Genomic DNA, 17422 nt, shown 5'->3' with positions numbered 1-17422 from the left:
GAGCGTGTCTAATCGTCTGACAACCCCCCCGCCCCTTTCCAAACCTGTGAAAAGAAAAGGGAAAGTCATTTGGATGAGTGCTGCTTCATATTTGTTGGCTGGAGGCAGCATCTGGAAACGGCTCTTTTGCAATAAGAGATGGCGCAAAGCGGGCCCTGGCGGCACCCTGTTCAATCTCCTGCTCGTAAATAATTTGTGGCGGTCGCCGCGGTGGCCTGACATGTATATTATGGCGGGATTGGCGGCGCGTGGCGGCGGCGTGTGCGATTTTGATTGACAAGAAGTGAAGATGGACGATTGATGGGTGGGAAACTCACGAGAATGTGAACCTCCGCCAGGCAGCTACCAAAACCACGCTGCACTAGCATGAGCGCAGCTCGGCTTAAGCTGCGTTAGTTCACTCCAGTGGGCCATAGTCTCATCTTGGATAACCTTTGTCTCGCTTTAAGTTAATGCAAATTTGCATTAGCACAGCTCTAAATATTGCAGCATTTTAATCCGCAATCTCCAGTTTGCTGCATTGGCCCTTAGTCACTGCATGAAATTTGTCATCACCACGTCATGACCCCTTAGCCCATAGTCTCCTTTCTAATAAAATTGTTCTCCATCCCCATATTGGACACTAGCCTAATAAGGTAGTAGAAATATCGGAAATAATGTTTAAATTCTTTCCATTGGAAAAAAATGAAAAAAATGCATCCATTCACTTACATTTTTATTTCATTTTTAGGTTTATAAATTTTTCCCCCCACAGGAAAACGAACCATTAGAGCTAATAACTTAATACTTGAAATGCGGGAGGCTTTGAAGTCACGTTTAGCGACATTAGCTTTTAAGCCCTCCCTCAGCGGTGCGTTGACATTGCAGCGGCGGATGATTTTATCGTCTTGCGGGCTTTTATGTAAATACATCATTGTTGCACGTTAGACTCGAAACGCGCTATAGATCATTGCGGTCAACCATCCGAGGCAGTCGGCCGTGTAACCACACACATTGTCACACTTCACCTCTCCCGCCATCCGCCTGTGTGACGCTTGTGCAGACCACCACGCGCGCGCGCGCGCACACGCACACACACACACACACACACACACACAAATGCACATGCACAGAATGGGGAATAAGTTGGGCGGAAGTAAGCGGGTCATATCGCACTATGATTCCTGCCGCACTTTGTCTGATACGGGAGGAATGAAGCGGCAAGGGAATGGGAATATTATGCAAATGAGGCTGGGATTGTAACTGGTGATGACATAGAGGGAAATGGTGGGATTTAAGGCCCCCCCGCGTGGGCAAAAGGTGTTCGAGCACAAGGGAGGGGCGGCAAGTTAGTCGAAGCTTCGTTGCATGACTTCCCATTCCTGTCAATGTTGTTCTCGTGGTTTTTTCCCCCCGTCTATGAGGCGACTATGTTTGTGCCCCAGGAAATCTGCCTAGCAAGAAGCGACAGTGCAGTTCAGATTCCAACGGGATCTTTTTTTTTACATTACGGTTGTTCAAAATAAAAATTGTCAAAATGTCACGCGGCACCCCCTTCAGGCGCATCATTCCAACGTCAGGACAGTGTTGGAGGCGCTGATGGCAGGGGCACAATTGATTGGCAGCCACATGGGATGAATCACCCGCCGCCGGTGTGAGTGACACTCGCGGGGCTTGACGGCTACTTTTTCAAAATGGTCACACTCGCTGATTAACAGGGAGGATGAGGAGGAGCGGACCTCCGGCGGTGAACCAAAACCCGTTTGTCAAAGAGGAATTCAATTCAGTTTTAGTGCAAAATTTAAACACAAGGACAGAAGGCCATAATTCTCTCAGTTGGGTATTTTGTTGAAAATATCAAAGAAAAGACACTATTTGAGGTACCTGATGTGTTTTTGTAATCACAGGATATATAATTTGGTCTTTGATGAAGCTATTGTGCGCATTTTTGGATCCATGATTTTAGTTTTCCATCCATCCATCCATCCATTTTCCGAACCGCTTAATCCTCACTAGGGTCGCGGGGGGTGCTGGAGCCCATCCCAGCTGTCTTCGGGCAGTAGGCGGGGGACACCCTGAATCGGTTGCCAGCCAATCGCAGGGCAGATTTTAGTTTTTAATAAACTTAACTGACGTGTTTTTGTAAACAGGCAATTTAACAAATGTCATTGGAGACAATTAAGAGAACATTAGACCCTCGACTAGAATTGGACCCCCAAAATCATTTTAATAAGAGTGGAGAGGGCCTCTTCATTTTGACTGATAGGATGCCGTTAAAAAAGAAAAACTGCTGGACTGTTGCGCCCTCTGCTGGTGGCTCTAACGCAGTACACTTCACACTCATTCTGCAGGCTGAATTTCAATCACCCACTCAATTCTCTGAAACGCTAAATCTAAATTCAGTCATAATTATCTAATCTATCCACAGTGGTGGTTCTATTTTGGGGGGGGGGGGGGGGGGGGAAGATGACTTCTGTTCATTTTGCTGTTCATAACTTGTGATGTTCAAGATTTGCCAGATAAATATCAATATGCTACCGAGCTAATATAAATCTGCAGGTTTTTCACATTTTCAGATGGCCACAAATTTCCAAGGAAATTACAATGCGTCATTCTTGGTGAGCTATTTTTAATTTTCAACAGCGGACAAAAATACAAAACATTTTCTTTCATTTTATTTTTTGACTAAAAGCCCTAGTAGCCTTTACGACATCTAATTGGAGAAAAAAAAAGAAAAAACCCCAAAGAATCTTGAAGTTGAACATTTCATGTTTGCAAAGCCACATTGGATAGGCGAGCGCAGTAGCACCAAATGATGTGAGCAATTAGACTGAGAAGCCGAATTGATGGTTCTCTTCATCGCTGTTGTCTTCAGCCCCCTCGCATGGCCGCTTGGCCTGGAAGTGTACCTGAGCATGGCTCAGGTACACTGCGGGTACTTCTTTGCTGATGCCCTTGCTTCTTGTCTGGAAGAACACACACTGTGTTAAGTGTCTGAAGTATTTCGAGTACATTTATCCAGATATACAGACATATGTATGTATGAAGATATGTAAAATTGGTCCTTGAACCAACCCCAAAGAAAAACGTCATAGAGTGCACCATTGCAAATACAAGATGATAAAAGGAGCGAGTTACTTTTCAATCTCATTATTTTTAGATGCTGGGTTGGTCAGTAATTTGTAAAACGAACACACAATTATGCCTTTTAGTTGTTCTTTTTCACTTATCTGTACTTCACTTTGGTGTTTTTAGTTTTTTTATTTGTTTGCGTGGAACCACACCTTCACTTTTGCCTTGAACTGATTGAAAGAAAAAAAATGTCGATTTGGGCGGCTATAGTTGTGCCCCAGGAAATCTGCCCAGCAACAAGCGACAAGCCAGTTCAGACTGCGACCGGATCAGTTTGTTAAAAAGTCACTCAGGGCCTCCTTCGGGAGTAAAAATCAGAATTCGAAGAGGCCCAAGATGTTCATGTGTACATGTATACCTCTTTGGACTGCTTGTCTTTTGGAAACGTGTACATGCCAAATTTTCTTTGCCTACTCAGAGAAAGAAAAAAACAACATGTCGTCAGCATGTTTTCATACCGTGTATTTTTCTTCATTTGGTTAATGAAACATTAAATATTCAACTCCTACCCGTGTTCAGCTTGTGGAGAAGTATCTTGTAGAAAGCTGTCCTTGGGCAGTTCAGCCGTGTCGGTCGTTGACGGATCCTACATACACCCAGGCAGGCACGCACGCACGCACGCACGCACGCACGCACGCACGCACTCCAACATAGGATATTAATTGGTATCGACATTGATTACATATTCTTTATTTTGAATAGATTTACAATTATTCAGAATTTATGTCAAAGTACGTTGTCACATTTATTCATTTTCAAGATATTTAATACGACACACACGTTTTGTTCAAACTTATTTTTCCTTGCTTTTTCTGTCTTTTTTGTTTTGATGCCAGGTGAAGCAACAAAGTGTCAGAAAACATTCTTTGTAACCATTGCTTTGACGCATCGGTACAAAGTAGCAGCGCTTCGCAATTTTAGCCTTTAACCTCTTGTATTTCTCTCTTGCAATAGATTTGAGAGTTTATTTGGTGTGCGCGCAAACAGACGACTAACGCATGCCGCCAACGCAAAGGCTGTCTTCAAAATAATGGTTTTCCAAATACAGTACTGTACTACACTGACGCCAACGCAACAACCCGAACTTTCGTTTTGAAGTTCTTCCACGAGGTGGCGTTACGGCAAGCTTGACAAGTCATTTTGACGTGCCTTATCACAGATTGAATTGACATTGTTGCTTGTTTAAAACAGCTGCACCCACAAAAATGGTGTGGCTCCAAAAGGAGTCGACTGGTGATAAAGCTTGTGCCGATGACATGAGTTTATCTCGCCGGCGAAGAGCAGCAGCAGTGTCACGGTAACGGTAGCCCTTTGGTTCCTCTTGTTGCTAGCAATGTCAGCAAAAATTATCCAGAACAAGAATGCCCAGACTGCTGGTCCAAAACAGCCAAATCAAGTATCAATTAAGTCTTTAGCTCATCTAACTAGTAAATACTTATATGTTATATATTTAGTTTTATGTATTATTCCCATTGCCTAATGTACCTGCCAAATGAAGGTAGAACTGTACCAGCAACGCCCCACCTCCCACCACACAACTGAAAAAGTTCCGTATTATTTAATCAATGAATCCACTATTATTTTAAATTGGACAACCCAAAATTATGGCCTTACTTTGCTTCAATAAATAACGTTACTTCAAGGTAAAACGTTCAGGTTGCACCCGATGTATATTTTTTAATTGTCTAAATATTTACTGACAGATTACTTCAGTATTGTGAAATTTTGTTTTTTTTTTAGTGCAGTTCCAGTTTGGACGAGTGATAGCACTTGAAGCATAGTTCCAAAAAAGTCTTGTTGGTTTTTTTTCAAGGGTGTTTTATCTCTCATTCTAGTCGTCACCCAAAGTCTCGCTGCTGTTGATCAGCCACAACTTTGAATAATAAAGAGGGGGTAACTTTGTGTGTGTGTGTGTGATGCGGGAAGTTTACTTTATCTGACTTTAATATGCAAACCTCTGGGTGGTGAATGACTCACCTTTCCAGCAAAGAGAATGTTGCTCATGCTGTAACTGAATTTGTTAGCTCTGTGGAAGGATGAGAAAAAAAACAAGGGCACACAAAAAAATCGCAAGACAATGTTTGATCTCCAGCGTTGACATCTCGTGGAGGGAGGATGACATCTCACTTGTTATCTGCGCTCAACTCGCTGGTCTGGACCTCGTCAAAATCCTTCCCTGAGATCTGCGTATCCTCATGTCTTAGCTGATGGGAACTTCTCTTCCTGTGTGTGTGTGAGAGAGAGAAGCCACTTTTAATGAGTGGTGAACACATGAATAAAAAATAAAAGATAGGAACTCTATGGGAGGGTTGTTCTGATTTATTAGGTGATACATGCAAACAGTAAAAAATATGGAAGCTTGCTGACTAGGTGAGACAATGAAAGGGTAAACATGAAAAGGTCCACTTTTGAAACTCACGCTCTCAACCTGCAGATGAACAAAGTAAGCACCGCGGCAAAGAGCACACAAAGAGGAGGGACGATGAACTTCAGGAACCAATCTATGGGGGACAGACAGACCATTAGGTACAGCGGTACCTAGACTTACGCAGTGGGGCCCGCCTCGTGTGGATTTAAAAAAAAAATTGGGGGGGCCGATGTTGATTCCGATTATTAGGCACGGAAAAAAAAATCAGCTAATGAATGAATTACCCAATGACTAAAAAAAAACCAAAACATTTCTACAACTCTACCCACCTGCGTCGAATGATGGCCTGTTTATCTGCATGAAGTTGAGTACATCTAAAGACGTACATGAAAGAAAGCAATGAATGCGTTCATCAGAAGAGCATTGTGTAACTTCAGTCAAAAATGGAGCCGAACAATGTCAACTTTTGAAACTCACTGCTGATGTCGACCTCCACCGAGGGCGATCTCACCGAGCCCACCTCGTTGGTGGCCGTACAGGCGTAGAGGCCGGTGTCGGCGGGCGTGAAGGACGCGACGGTCAAGTTATGACTGCGGGATAAATTGTGGGACCCTGTGCCGTTCACTTTCCACCATATCACCGACTCGACGGGCGGGTCCGAGTCGGCGTCGCACTGCAGCATCACCGTCGCGTTTTCCGTTACCACCAGAGAAGGCTGAGCTCTCACTTTCACGTTTTTGGGTGCATCTGACACAGAAAGTACAAAGGGAACGGTTGGCAAAAAAATGAAGTGCAGCGCCTCCAATATTTGCCTCCGCTCAAATCAAGGCCGCGCCTCATGTAATCATGTTCGTGCTGCGCAATGACTCGATGCCTGGCCTCCATCAAAAACGCGTTACTTTTTTTTTCACAAAACAAATGTACCAGGCCATCTTGTTTTTAAATGACAAGGTGTTGAATTTCTAGTTTCTATATTTTTACACACTGCTCCGAAAAGCCCCAAACTGTCGGCCCCTGATCCGGACCGCCTCAAAACAGTGGCCGCCGTGCAAATAGACACCGTATCCTCAATTTATCGAGATTGTACTCCACGAGGTGTTATGCCGTTTGGGCTCCAGCTTTCTACAACACTCATAAATAGCGTGACGAGCAAAACGACATTTCCTCAAGTAGTGGCCTCCTTCAAATTGATGCCGTACCTCACTTTATCACAACAGCCGCCTGTTATTTCGTAAAAGGGTTTATTGAGAACAAAGTGTGACATAATTTGAACCACAGCACCACTCATTCAAGATTGAACGTTTTACCACCGCTACCTCAAACGGTGGCTTCTGCACGAATTGAAGCCGCGCCTCAGTAAATCAAGTTTTCACGCCACAAAATGTAAACTTTTTTGGGGGATTTTTTTTCACATCACTTATAAACAAAAAACATACTCCACTGTCCCAGTCACAGCGAGCCTCCGCAAAAATTCACACCATAGCCCCAATTAACTCATTCAGTAGCAGCCAATTCTAGACCAAGTCTGAAAAGACGTTTAAAAACGTCTTTGGGAGTGAATGAGTTATCTACGGTTCTCCGCATCGCGTTGTTTCATGAGCAAGCAATGACTTACACGTGACTTTCAAAGTCTTTTGCGTGCTCCGTCTTCCGAGGCCATTGTCGGCCTCGCACGTGTAAACGCCGCTGTCCGCCGAGGTGGCTTTGAAGGTGTGGGACAGCGTGTTGTTTTGGACGGCGTTGCCATGGGAACTGGCACCGGGCCACACAGGCGCCCAAGCGGCCGACTGCCTGGTCAGGGTGAGGGTGGAGAGCGGGTCGCTTTCCACCGAGCAGAGCATGTTGACCCGCTCGCCTTCGGTCACTTTGGTCGTCATGCATAGCACCGGTTCGGATGGACCGTCTTGGGGGGGAGGGGAATTCAAATATCCGTATGCATTTTATTGCGTGGAATGAATGACTTTTGCATTCTTTCCTTCTCAGCGACGTTGACGTTCAACTTACTGTGGACCGTGACCTCGACCGGGGCTGACCTCGCCGAGCCCAACTCGTTGGCGGCCGTGCAAGCGTAGACGCCGGCGTCGGCAAGCGCCACGGACGACAAGGTCAAGGTTTGTCCCTGGTTCACATTTTCTTCCGCCTTCCACCATGTCACCGAATGGATGGGCGGGTTCGAGTCGGCGACGCAGCGCAGCGTCAACGACGTGCTTTTGGCGACCACCAGGGACGGATCCGCTTTCACCAACACGTTTCTGGGAGCATCTGGCAAAGAGATAAAGGGGTTCAATTATGTCATAGGAGACTGAAAAATCAAAACGCCACCGTCTCAAATAATTCTATGTGGCTGTTGTCCCCAAAAGAAGCCGCTAAAACATAGGTGTCAAACTCAAGGCCCGGGGGCCAGCTCAGGCCCGCCACATCATCTTACGTGGCCCGCGAAAGCAAATCATCGGCATCAACTTGCATGATCCTTGAACTGAAATGTCAAATTGACATGTCTGATAAATAACGTTGAGATTTTGCAATTATTTTGTTTCCCTGTTGACAATCAATAATTGAACAATTTCTTCTTATCGACTTGACTGATTTCAAAACTCGTCATCCATCCATCCTTTGTGTACAACTAATAATTTGTTGAGACAATTAAATGCCTGGTTTGGAGTTTTGAAATCCGCGTAAACATCGTCCGCTGACTAGAAACGTCCATCGCCACAACTTCAAATCAAGTCGTTGCTTCTGCGCCTCTGTTCATCATGGCCTTTAATTAAAAAAGCCAGATTTTAATTTTTCCTCACAACATGGCTCACGAAGACCACAAACGTGATCGTCATGACCTCAAATAGTCACCTTTGGTCTCGTAAACGCCACACCGAAACCATTTTTTTTTCTGGCACTAGAAAAATGTATCGCCACTCTTTGTTCCGCTCAAATTGACGCCGTAGCTAAATGGCCTTGTTTGCATACGCTCGGCCGGTTCATGAGTATGCAATGACATACACGTGACTTCCAAAGTCTTCTGCGCGCTTCCGCTTCCTTCGCTGTTGGCAGCCGTGCAGGTGTAAACTCCTGCGTCTTCCCTGGCGGCTGCAAAACTGAACGTCAGGACATTGTTTTGCGTCGTCTTGTCAGGTTGATTCGTGACAGAGCGCACGGATGACTGGTCGACGGACGTCTTGGTCAAAGTAATGTTGGAGAGCGGCAAGCTTTCCGCAGAGCAGCGCACGGAAACCAGGTCGCCTTCGGTGACCTTGTCAGGCATGGACAGCAGCAGGTTTGTCGGACGGTCTTGGATTTTAAAAAAAGAGGAAAAACTTCAGACGCTGGCGATTTTAGAGGGTCCGAAAATGGCTGGCGCTGAATGAGTGCAGTGAACTCACGCATGACTTGGATGCACAGCGGTGGACTGTCTTCGCCGACACCAACTTGGTTGATGGCGCGGCACGCGTAGCACCGGCGGTCGCTCAGCCACACCTCGCCCACCAGAAAGTGTTCCTTGTTGCCATTGGACAACTTATCCCACGAGCGCCCATCTTGGCTGAGCAGCGACCAGTCATACTCGTCGGGCTTGGGGTTGGCGTCGGCGGCGCACCGCAACAGGGCCGATGCGCCCGCTTTGACCACGGGGCTGGTTGACCCCATGATGGAAAGGCTGGTTTCGCGCGGCCGGTCTGCAAAGCAGGAGAAGAGGTGTCAACGACGCCCCGTTGTCCGGCGACCCCTCAAAAATGCTCAGACTCACATTCCACGTCAATGAGAAGCTCGGCCGAAGTCGCTTTCATGTCTTTGAAGCCCGCGTTGAAGGCGGTGCACGTGTACCATCCGATGTCCTCGGGCTGCACCGACGACACCATCAAATTTTGCCGTGACGCCACCAGTTTGTCGTCTTTGTGCCACATGAAGCTATCGGGCCAGGGGTTGCCTCTCTTATTCACCTGACACAACAGTGTCATGGCCTCGCCCTGCTTGAACGTGGTCCGGGAAGAACGGACCTCGACAGTCGAAGGGTCTGGAAAGACATTTGCGTATTTCAGAATGAACGGGCCTGTTTCGAAGTTAAGTGCGCTGCCGCGCCAGGGCCGTCGGGCCGCCATTAATATCGGACCCTGCCCTATGTGAATGGGCATTCTTAGCGCTAATGCACAGATGTGCCGAGATGTGAATGACCCGCGTCAGAACATCAGCAGACTTACATTTGATGTCAACGGCAATAATGTACGACTCTGTTCCCAGTTGGTTTTTGGCAACACACTTATAGCGTCCGTTGTGCTGGCTGCTGACGGACTGGACAGTCAAGGTGGCCCCTTCCACCGGCAACTTTGTGCCATCTCTAAACCACTCAAACGTGGGGCCGGGGTTGCCCTTGGCGGTGCAGATCAAGGTCATGTTGTGTCCTTCTTGGAAGTACGTGACGCCTTCGGGGAGGTTGAGATGAACATTTTTTGGGCTGTCTGGAATGGGGGGGGGGGATGAATAAGTCAGGCTTCTTAAAAGTCGCCATAAAGTTCTCATCAGTGTGGAACGAGGTCCACACAAACTAACAAAATCATTGATACTAAGTCTCCATTTTCATTTACAATTTTTTTTAAAAAAGCTTTTTCCACATTTCTTCACCTAGCTCTCGCTTCAAAAAAAAAATTCACATTGATAAGGTCTTGGGAATTACTTCGCGTAAAAAAAAAAAAAAAATCATCTTACCATTTGTACTTAAGTCATTTCGGAGTCTATACTTTTCAGTCCCTTAACCATATAACTGCCCAGCTCATTTTTTTGCATACGGTCACAATCTCAGCCACTGCAGAAGTTCTTACATTTTATATTTAAAGTGGTGTATGCCCTCAAATACTTGTCAGTGTTGCCCTGCGCCTGGCACACGATCGTCTGGCCATCATTCTGCCAATGGACCTCAATATTGGCCCAGGGCACATGCTGAACACGATGCATGTCATTGAACGGAGTCATAAGATTGTGATCGAATAATTGCGGGTTTTCGGGACATGTTTTGGTGGTGAAGCACATCACATTGATTGTCTGGTGTTCTTCAGCCGTCACGCGTGGACTCATTCGGACGGGGCAGGGATTGTCTGCAAAGAGAAATGGACATCAAGTTCATGGATTTGAGTGGAAGGTGGCCTGACATTTTGGAGTGGTTATGTCTCGCATTCAATTTGCAGGGGAACCCCAAACAGCCGCGTCCACGTACGAAGGATGTGATGCTTTCGCGCGTGCCATTTTGAACACTTGCCTTCCACGGTGACAACAGCAGAAGCCTCCGCCCACAGCGAGCGCTCGCCTTCGGTCAACTCGTATACAAAACTGTATTTTCCGCTGTCACTTTTCTTGGCGTTGCACATCAGCACCATCAATTTAGTTCCGGCAGGCCATTGGGAAGGTAGTGAGTCCTGACTTTTTGCGCGGCCCACAAAGTCCGGGTGGACGGGCCGCACTTGTGTGTCGGAGCTGAGAATGACAGTGCCGTTGAAGTTGCTCCGGTGTGCGTCTTTCATCCAAAACCAGTTGGTCGGCAAGCCGGGGAGTTCGCGCGTAGACGTTAGGTTCAGTTCGATGCAGGAGCCCTCCTTAATGGACGGGCTTTGGGTTGTGACCTCAAAGTGGTGGTCGAAACATTGAGAGGCTTGGGCACAAAACACACAAGTTGCAGTCAAAGTTAGACCTGATATTTATAGAGGGGAGGAAAATCTGTATCGACCAGACTTGCTAACTTTCACATGAGGAGAGGGGGATATTTTCAAGCTGATGCCACGCCGACATCATGTGAAGGAATAATGACTTGATTTCATATGCTTTACTATCTTTAGATATGTTTCTTTGATTGCCGCATGACTCTTTCTTTCTCTCTTATCTCTCTCTCTCTCTCTCTGAGAGTGTCATGCAGCAATCAAAGAAATATATCTAAACATACTCAAGCATATTTAACTTAAACCGAGGGCAACTTTGCCGAAAACGCCTGTGGAAAGGTGCACCCAAAGTCAATTTTTAGCTATTCTTGAACCATTTGGAGTATCAGCATAGTTTTGGTCACTTTTTGAACTATTCAAAAGGTCACATTATGAATATTTCTCCCATACAGTAAGAATTTGTGTAAGTTGGAGTCAGCATAGAGGATGCAGAGAAGAGGGAAAGATGGAAATTCATGACTCGCTGTGGCAACCCCTGAAAAGGGACAAGCCGAAAGGAGAAGAAAGTTAGTGGGGGGGGGGGGGGGGTCTACCTGCCATGAGAGACGCCAACACAAGGAAAATCACTGTGCAACGCTCCATTCAGCCGCTGCAACAGTGCTCTTATCTGAAACATACAAATATTTACTTTTATTATAATCACCCGTATTCGAAACAAAGCGACTGTGAAAAAAAAAATCCCTGGCAATGACACTCATATTTCAAATCTCAGTCCCAAAGAAATTAAAACATTCTAAATAAATAACAAGAGGACGATTTAGAAAGATAAAACTTTCTGCTTTGCGGCAAAAATGTACAAATTTTGCATTTGGGTAGAGAGCAGCACCGTTGCCGCCGTGTTTCATCACCCTTCCTTTGAACAGCACACAGTAAGATTGAATTGTCCGCTCAAAGTCAGACGATACTTAACGCTGCTTTTCCCCCAACATTAACGCAAACAGTGATTGACTTGTCCACTTCTTTCGAGATTTCAAACTGCCTTAACCCTGTAATGCCTGACCCATCAAGGAATAGCCAGAAAAATCTGATTTTTGGGAACTGAGATGTTCATTAACCCTTATAACAAAATCCACAAAAATATTTTTGCCATATCATGTTGTTTTAGATATTTGTCGTATCCCATTGATAAGCGTTATGTAGATTACATCTGAAAATGGTCATTTAGGAAAAATCATATTTTAAACAATACAGATGATTTAATGTAATATAAAGAATGAGTTGTATAATGAAAATGCATGTATCAAATATGATACAAATGACATTGTAGGGTTAAAGTTGAAAAGATTGAAAAGAATTCAACTCTTTTAAGTCTCACATTTGGGAAGGTTGCCAATCTTTTAATCAAAGATGAAAATGGAACGATTGCACAGAATAACAAGGCACTCTAAACTTGGTCATCTAACAATAAATAAGGCATCCTGCCCCCCACCCCAAAAAAATTTTAATAAAAATAACGATTGGATCATTAATAGTTATAACCTACCAGCAGGTTCTGAAATCTTGACTTCTACTTCTGACTGCTTCTGCAAAATGGTAACTCATGTGCCTGCTGTCGCATTTGTCAGGACACACATCACTCTTTGATCCTTTGGATAACAGCAGCCTTGTCACATCAACATCAAAACAATGTACAGTACGGGAAGTCTGTTTTCCCTCCAACTGGTCATGGCCAAATGAAGCTTGGAAGCTTTTTATCCAATGACTTTATTTGAAACACTGCCGGCACAATTGTAATCACCCAAATAACAACAGCATCATTAGATGTTTGTTTGTTTTGGTCCAGTTTAATGTGTTTCTGATTAACGTGTCGGAAATTGTATGGAATGAAATAAAATCCCAACTGGGCACGCAAAGGGGAAGTGCATCCATTGCAGGCAGAGACTAATACACGCATGGACTAACAATGCCGCCCACTCGCCATCGGCGGCCATCTTATGTCACCTGCCTAACTTGAAAACGTTGACTTCCTCAACAAATAACGGACGTTGTCAATCACAGTGGCAATGTTAGATGGCTGCCCTCTGCGGCCTATTAATAGATAGTCCATTCATTGCAAATTTCTCCATTGTGGGACAAATACAGGTTTTCTTATCTTATAATGTAAGAAGTTCAGGGGGCGGCCATTTTGCCTCTTGCTGTCGACTGAAGATGATATCACTTTGCTACAGGTAGCAACCAATCACGACTCGCCTCTCCAGCGTCACATGTCCAAACTTAGGAAACGCAGAAAGGTGGATTGCAAAACAGTCAAACTATCTAGTTTTTCAACAATTATGAGAGATTTTGTTGCACCAGTGCCTGGTGACTATCACATCTGTCTGCCAGTTTTGATGTTTGAAATTGGAATTTTGGAGTCCTTGAAGGCAGTAAAAAAAAAAAAAGAAAGAAAGAAATGGACAGGATGGACACATTGCGTACCTCACGCACTATGTTTTCTTATGCAAGCTAACATTGGCAGAAATCAATGGCGTCCTCAAAATACAAATTTAAAAAAATGTCAATGTGAATCCAGAAAGGAATTCGCTGAGTTTCTTTGTGAAGTACTTTATTATGGAAATTCAAAACGGGTGTGCGTGCAAACATTTAACAACAAAAATGACCACGGCTTTGCTAATACTGACTGTGTGCTTGAGCCAGCTAACAACGTGTACCTGACGCTGTCATTTCGACAAATATCGTAGCAAATGTAACTGACACAACAAGAATGAATGAAAATGTTTTGATTGGAGGCTTTCACCATTTGTGCAAATTGTAGCCGGATAACAACAAACCAAAGTTGATGAAGCACACAGATGACCCGCGACCTCATCAGACGTCGATGCTCTCAGCCCGCTTGGAAGAGACGAAGGTGGCAGCGGGGGAATCAACCGGCTCTCTGGGCAGCCTCATGTTGTAAAAGTGGAAGCTGTAATCTTCCAGGCACAGGCAGAACGATACCAACCAACCACCGCCGGTCAAAAGTGACGCGCCGACACCCACCCAGCCGAAGCGCAGCGCGTTGCAGGTCTCCATCAGCTCTCCCTCATTGTTCACAGCCACAGGGTACCACATAGTGGCAATCAGCCCGCACAGCCCTGTGACCACAAACATAGCGAAATGACGTCATGGCATCGCCAGGTGAGTGGAGCATTTCGCTTTGGGGGTGGGGGGGTCAGGCTTCAGCCTTGATATGCTATCGGGGATGAAGTGGGATTAATTGGTTGGCCTTTTTTTTTTCTTTACACGTTACAGCATTTAGCGCATTACAACATAAGACAAAGATCATGGCTTTCGAACTGCAGCTTCATATGAGGGAGAAGAAATTGGCATCAACATCCACTGGCTCAAAAGCACTCACCAGCGCTGAGCATGAAGACTGCGCCAGCGATGGCGAACGTGTTGATGCCACCCTGGCAGCGCTGACGGCAAAAGGTCCCGGCCAGCAAGTAGACAATCGCCATCACCAAGGCCATCATGCTCAAGATGGAACTTGCGATCATCAGGCGTTGACTCATCCAAATGTAGACTGCGCAACAGAAAGGCAAGTGATAAAGCAAAAAAAAAAAAAAAAGTTTTTTCAAATTATTCTATTTATTTATTTATTTACCTGCGGGTTTGGCCAAGGGGTTGCACGAGTAATTGGTCACATTGTCCTCAGCATACGCGCAGATGTCCCAGAGGCCCTCCGTAATCACTCCGGCGTCCATGTAGCAGGTTTCCGGGGGACTGAACTTGCATACGCGCACCCAGCCTCGGGAGGTCGTGGCGACCAAGATTCCCATCAAGCCCAGGAGGCCCAGCAAATAGCCGCCAACCAGCCGCAGCCCACGATAAATTCCCATCATGGCAAAAACCACAAAATATTGGATGAGGTCAAAATCCCTGCTGGTCAGAACAGAAAGACGACAAGCAGGTCATATGTACTGCAAATCTTCACCTTTTTTTTTTTAAACACACACACACACACACACACTACCACATTCACTGCCGGGGACACAAGGCAATTAAAGTGTCTTTTAACTTAAGATATAGTCATGGGTCAAAATAACAGCCTTTTGATGTGAATAAAAAAAACAAGAAGCTTTTCATAATTTTGTATGATTTGCTGGTTCTTCAACGCGCTTTCCAAACCTGCGGTTTGCCACTAGGTGGCTCGGTGGCCGATCTTGAGGGCGTCGCTCCTTTTCATTTTGTTTCACCAATTAACTTTATTCAGCAGACTCATAGTCCGTTAAAAAAAATTACAGTACGCAGACAATGGTTAAAAATAAATGTAAGAAGGCTATACATTAAAAAATACAATTTAGAGTACAATGGGTGACGGGTCTCCCAATACTAAAACCAAGCTCCGACAGCAGCACAATGACTTATTCAAACGGCGTATACTGTAAATCGAGACCCAACATTCCTCAACATGAAATGGATAAACTCCTGCATTAGAAGACGGTTCGCTTACTGCACCACCTTGCAAGCAATGTGCGCATGCAGTCGTTCGAGGCAACGTTTTAAACTTTGTCCACGAGGAGTAGAATATGCTTCAAATCGCTTTAAAAAATAACAAGTTTCAAAATAGTGGAAATACGAGCCTTTTGTCTCATTTTACTCTACAGATAATAACGACACTCACTATTTTGGGCGTTATATTTTTACATTAAATGGAACAGCATATATCATTCGGATTCATGATAACCGGAAGATATGGCTCCATGTAAACCCGACTTGATCAATCGTAAAAAAATGATAATTAAAAAAAAAAAGTTTCAGCATAGCGGTTCAATCTGTTCAACGGTGGCGGAGGTGTTCATTTGACTATTGCGAAACAGTTCAACCGCTCGTAAATATAAAAATATATTTAAAGAGAAATAAAAGTTGAGTTACCTGTTCTCACTTGTCCTCGCGGGTCGGTGGTCGACAGGTGCCGACCCACCGAATAAATCGGCCGGGCGCGTCACCGTGACGACACAAGAACGCCCATTGGGCGGCACTGTAAAAGTCTACTCGACCAATCGCAAATGATTTTGCGCGCAGGGCATTCTGGGTAATGTTGTTTTTCTCCTCGGCAATTTTGCCGACTGCTCCGCGAATCTTTCTGACAAAGGTGAGAATAAACGTGGTGGACGAACATTGACTATACTACCATCATTTATATCTCTTGTTTCATTTCATTTCAATATAACTTGTTTCCTAGTGCGAAATAAATAAATGAGCCAAAACAAAGCCACGTAATCGACTCTGGTCACGTGTTTACAGTATTTTTCATGAATGAAGAAAAGGGGGAAATAAAACTGACGACAGCTCCCCAAGTTTTACTCTGTTCAAAATAAATCCAAGAGAACAATACTCCAGGTTGTTAAGCATGACACAATATGAAATTGGAAAAGAGATTTGGCTGATAAAAGATTCAAAATATAGAGAAAGACTAAATGGATGAAAGATAATGAAAGTAATAAAATCTTGATGATCGTGAACGCTTCCCTCTGGGGAAACAACAATGTCACTTCACATGAAACGCTGGATTCGGACTCATTTGGCCAGGTGGAAACTGACCTTCATGACGGCAGAAAAATACTGCACACTCATTTTGTAACTGCAACTTTGTTTGCTGTCTCTCTCGTCACAATGCAGGTTTTGTTGGGTGACAATTTGTAGCAGTTCTGAAGGTGATGGAAAAGATCCAGATCTCACGATGTGTGACCTCAGGTTTCTCAGCAGGGTAAGGCTTTCAAAGGAGGTTTCCAAAACGAAGGTTAGGGTTTCCAAGTAGGGTTAGGGGCTCAATGTAGCGTTTCAAAACAGGGTTGGGTTTTCTAATTCGGGTTAGGCTCTCAATGTGATGTTTCAAATTAGGATTAGGGTTTCAAAGTAGGGTTTTGAACAAGGGTTAGGGTCTCAATGTAGTGTTTCAGCAGTTGGGTTAGGGTTTTATATAGTCAGTGGCATTTTAACCTGTAAAAAACGACCATGTATGGGAAGGCGTTTTGAGCAGAAAAAAACCCGACCATGTCTAGAAAGCCGCTTTTAGCCGAAAAAAGCGACCATGTAAACTATATAGTAAGGCGTTTTTAGCCCCAAAAAAAAAGACCATGTATAGTAAAGCGTTTTTAGCCGAAAGTAAACTGGCCATGTATGCTGTATAGTAAGAAGTTTTTAGCCGAAAAAAACGACCATGTATCGTCAGGCGTTTTTAGCCGAAAAAAACGACCATGTATCGTCAGGCGTTTTTAGCCGGAAAAAAACAAGCATGTATAGTAAGGCGTTTTTAGCTGAA

At 44.7% G+C, this 17422-nt stretch overlaps 2 protein-coding genes across 4 annotated transcripts; both read right to left on the bottom strand.

Moving 5' to 3' along the window:
• Positions 1 to 2591: 2591 nt before the first annotated feature.
• On the bottom strand, positions 2592 to 12697 carry LOC147196702 (sialoadhesin-like). Of its 2 annotated transcripts, XM_086127555.1 has the most exons (19): positions 12659 to 12697; positions 11709 to 11782; positions 10722 to 11111; positions 10288 to 10560; positions 9670 to 9927; positions 9219 to 9485; positions 8857 to 9147; positions 8477 to 8764; positions 7484 to 7741; positions 7095 to 7382; positions 5957 to 6226; positions 5809 to 5853; positions 5531 to 5612; positions 5239 to 5334; positions 5089 to 5137; positions 3621 to 3697; positions 3470 to 3521; positions 2919 to 2945; positions 2592 to 2888 (listed from the first exon to the last, which is right to left on the bottom strand). In XM_086127555.1, exons 2-19 carry the CDS (start codon positions 11755 to 11757, stop codon positions 2805 to 2807), a joined length of 3144 nt encoding a protein of 1047 aa, XP_085983681.1. In that variant the 5' UTR covers positions 11758 to 11782; positions 12659 to 12697; the 3' UTR covers positions 2592 to 2804. The 2 variants fall into 2 exon arrangements, with proteins under 2 accessions (XP_085983681.1, XP_085983680.1); XM_086127554.1 differs by having other exon boundaries at positions 2592 to 2945.
• A 1006-nt stretch (positions 12698 to 13703) lies between these two features.
• On the bottom strand, positions 13704 to 16065 carry LOC147196701 (claudin-11-like). Of its 2 annotated transcripts, none has more exons than XM_086127730.1 (4): positions 16033 to 16065; positions 14762 to 15039; positions 14513 to 14680; positions 13704 to 14249 (listed from the first exon to the last, which is right to left on the bottom strand). In XM_086127730.1, the coding sequence occupies exons 2-4, from the start codon at positions 14997 to 14999 to the stop codon at positions 13984 to 13986; spliced, it is 672 nt and encodes a 223-aa protein (XP_085983856.1). In that variant the 5' UTR covers positions 15000 to 15039; positions 16033 to 16065; the 3' UTR covers positions 13704 to 13983. The 2 variants fall into 2 exon arrangements, with proteins under 2 accessions (XP_085983856.1, XP_085983854.1); XM_086127728.1 differs by having other exon boundaries at positions 14762 to 15036.
• Positions 16066 to 17422: the final 1357 nt, after the last annotated feature.

Source organism: Hippocampus guttulatus, chromosome 13 (genome assembly GCF_054856545.1).
Source record: "Hippocampus guttulatus isolate MCC_2025c chromosome 13, RoL_Hgut_1.0, whole genome shotgun sequence".
NCBI classification, from domain to species: domain Eukaryota; kingdom Metazoa; phylum Chordata; class Actinopteri; order Syngnathiformes; family Syngnathidae; genus Hippocampus; species Hippocampus guttulatus.
Note: the sequence above shows the minus strand (reverse complement) of the source record. Positions and strands in the feature narration are given on the sequence as shown.

What these genes read in the sequence shown, in the direction of transcription:
- LOC147196702 (XM_086127554.1), bottom strand. Translation starts at nt 11,757, where the DNA reads ATGGAGCGTTGCACAGTGATTTTCCTTGTGTTGGCGTCTCTCATGGCA. An exon ending in GAGTTGAGCGCAGATAACAA is followed by an intron (nt 5,138 to 5,238) that starts GTGAGATGTCAT and finishes ATCCTTCCACAG; the next exon opens with AGCTAACAAATTCAGTTACA. An exon ending in AAGACAAGCAGTCCAAAGAG is followed by an intron (nt 2,946 to 3,469) that starts GTATACATGTAC and finishes GTGTTCTTCCAG; the next exon opens with ACAAGAAGCAAGGGCATCAG.
- LOC147196701 (XM_086127730.1), bottom strand. Translation starts at nt 14,999, where the DNA reads ATGATGGGAATTTATCGTGGGCTGCGGCTGGTTGGCGGCTATTTGCTG. An exon ending in CCCCTTGGCCAAACCCGCAG is followed by an intron (nt 14,681 to 14,761) that starts GTAAATAAATAA and finishes TCTGTTGCGCAG; the next exon opens with TCTACATTTGGATGAGTCAA. An exon ending in AGTCTTCATGCTCAGCGCTG is followed by an intron (nt 14,250 to 14,512) that starts GTGAGTGCTTTT and finishes TTGTGGTCACAG; the next exon opens with GGCTGTGCGGGCTGATTGCC.